At 60.1% G+C, this 1,305-nt stretch overlaps 1 protein-coding gene across 1 annotated transcript in view; it reads right to left on the bottom strand.

Annotated features, from left to right (window-relative positions):
- The window catches only part of ARHGEF17 (Rho guanine nucleotide exchange factor 17), a 46,717-nt gene that overhangs the window by 4,137 nt on the left and 41,275 nt on the right, over positions 1–1,305 (bottom strand). The window contains exon 23 of the mRNA XM_035890180.1: positions 1,106–1,305. This exon is cut by the window's right edge and continues 9 nt beyond it. Within this exon, the coding sequence (XP_035746073.1) occupies positions 1,106–1,305 (200 nt within the window). The remainder of the gene's footprint in view (positions 1–1,105) is intronic.

The raw sequence follows: 1,305 nt of genomic DNA, 5'->3' as shown, positions 1-1,305 counted from the left end.
GCCCCCCAGCAGCAGCATCCCAGCACTGTCATCCCAGCATCCCACCAGCAGCATCCCACCAGCAGCATCCTCCCAACATCTTCCTTCCACCAGCATCATCCTTCCACCAGCATCATCCTTCCACCAGCATCATCCCACCAACATCATCCCACCACCACCATCCCAGCATCCTCCCACCACCATCATCCTCCCAACATCTTCCTTCCACCAGCATCATCCTTCCACCAGCATCATCCCACCAGCATCATCCCACCAACATCATCCCACCACCACCATCCCAGCATCCTCCCACCAGCATCATCCTCCCAGCATCATCCTCCCACCAGCATCATCCTCCCACCAGCATCATCATCCCACCAGCATCATCCCACCAACATCATCCCACCACCACCATCCCAGCATCCTCCCACCAGCATCATCCTCCCAGCATCATCCTCCCACCAGCATCATCCTCCCACCAGCATCATCATCCCACCAGCATCATCCTTCCAGAAGCAGCATCCCACCAGCATCATCCTCCCAGCACCATCCCAGCATCATCCCACCACCAGCATCCCACCAGCATCACCCCAGCAGCTTCCCACCAGCAGCCTCTGAACGTCACCACCACTTTCCCAGGTGCCACATCTTGGCCCCCAAAACCTCCTCCCATCCCTGAATAGCCCCTTCCACCCCAAATTAGCCCCTCCCACCCCAAATTATCATCTCCCCCACCCCGCACATCGCCGCTTTCTCCCCATCCCACCCCGACCTCAGAGCTGGGCTGGGTGAGACTCAGCACATGGCTTTCCAGTGGCTTTTCCCTGTGGGAATTAGGGTCTCCCAGGGAAATTTGGGGTCACTTGAGCGATCCCCCAAAGCCTGGGGTGGGGGGTGGTTTAGCACCCAATTTCCACCTCCCCCCCAGCCCCCGCAATTTTTCTCCCTGGATTTTAACAAGGCAAGGATGGAGCGGGGACTCTGATGACCACATTTCAAGGCCACACTCCCGGTTATCCGCCAGCAGGACAGCATTCCCGACTCCATAAAAAAAACATCCACTCCCCACCACCACCACCACCACCCCGGAGCAGGTCAGGATCGGGCCCCCAGTCACCCCACCTACCCGTCTCCCTCGGCAATGGGAAGAGGACATCGAAGCCGTCGGGCAGCTCGATGGCGGTGAGGAAGCGGACGTGGCCGGTGTGCCCTTGGGACAGCCCCACCAACGTCGGCGCCGCCTTGGCCGAAACGGCGAGGGTCAGCACCACGCCGGCGCTGGGCCCGATCCACAGCAAATCCTTACACGCCAGGCGAGCGGGGATC

Source organism: Egretta garzetta, unplaced genomic scaffold (assembly GCF_000687185.1).
Source record: "Egretta garzetta isolate BGI_Z169 unplaced genomic scaffold, ASM68718v1 scaffold232, whole genome shotgun sequence".
In the NCBI taxonomy this organism is placed as follows: Eukaryota; Metazoa; Chordata; class Aves; order Pelecaniformes; family Ardeidae; genus Egretta; species Egretta garzetta.
Note: the sequence above shows the minus strand (reverse complement) of the source record. Positions and strands in the feature narration are given on the sequence as shown.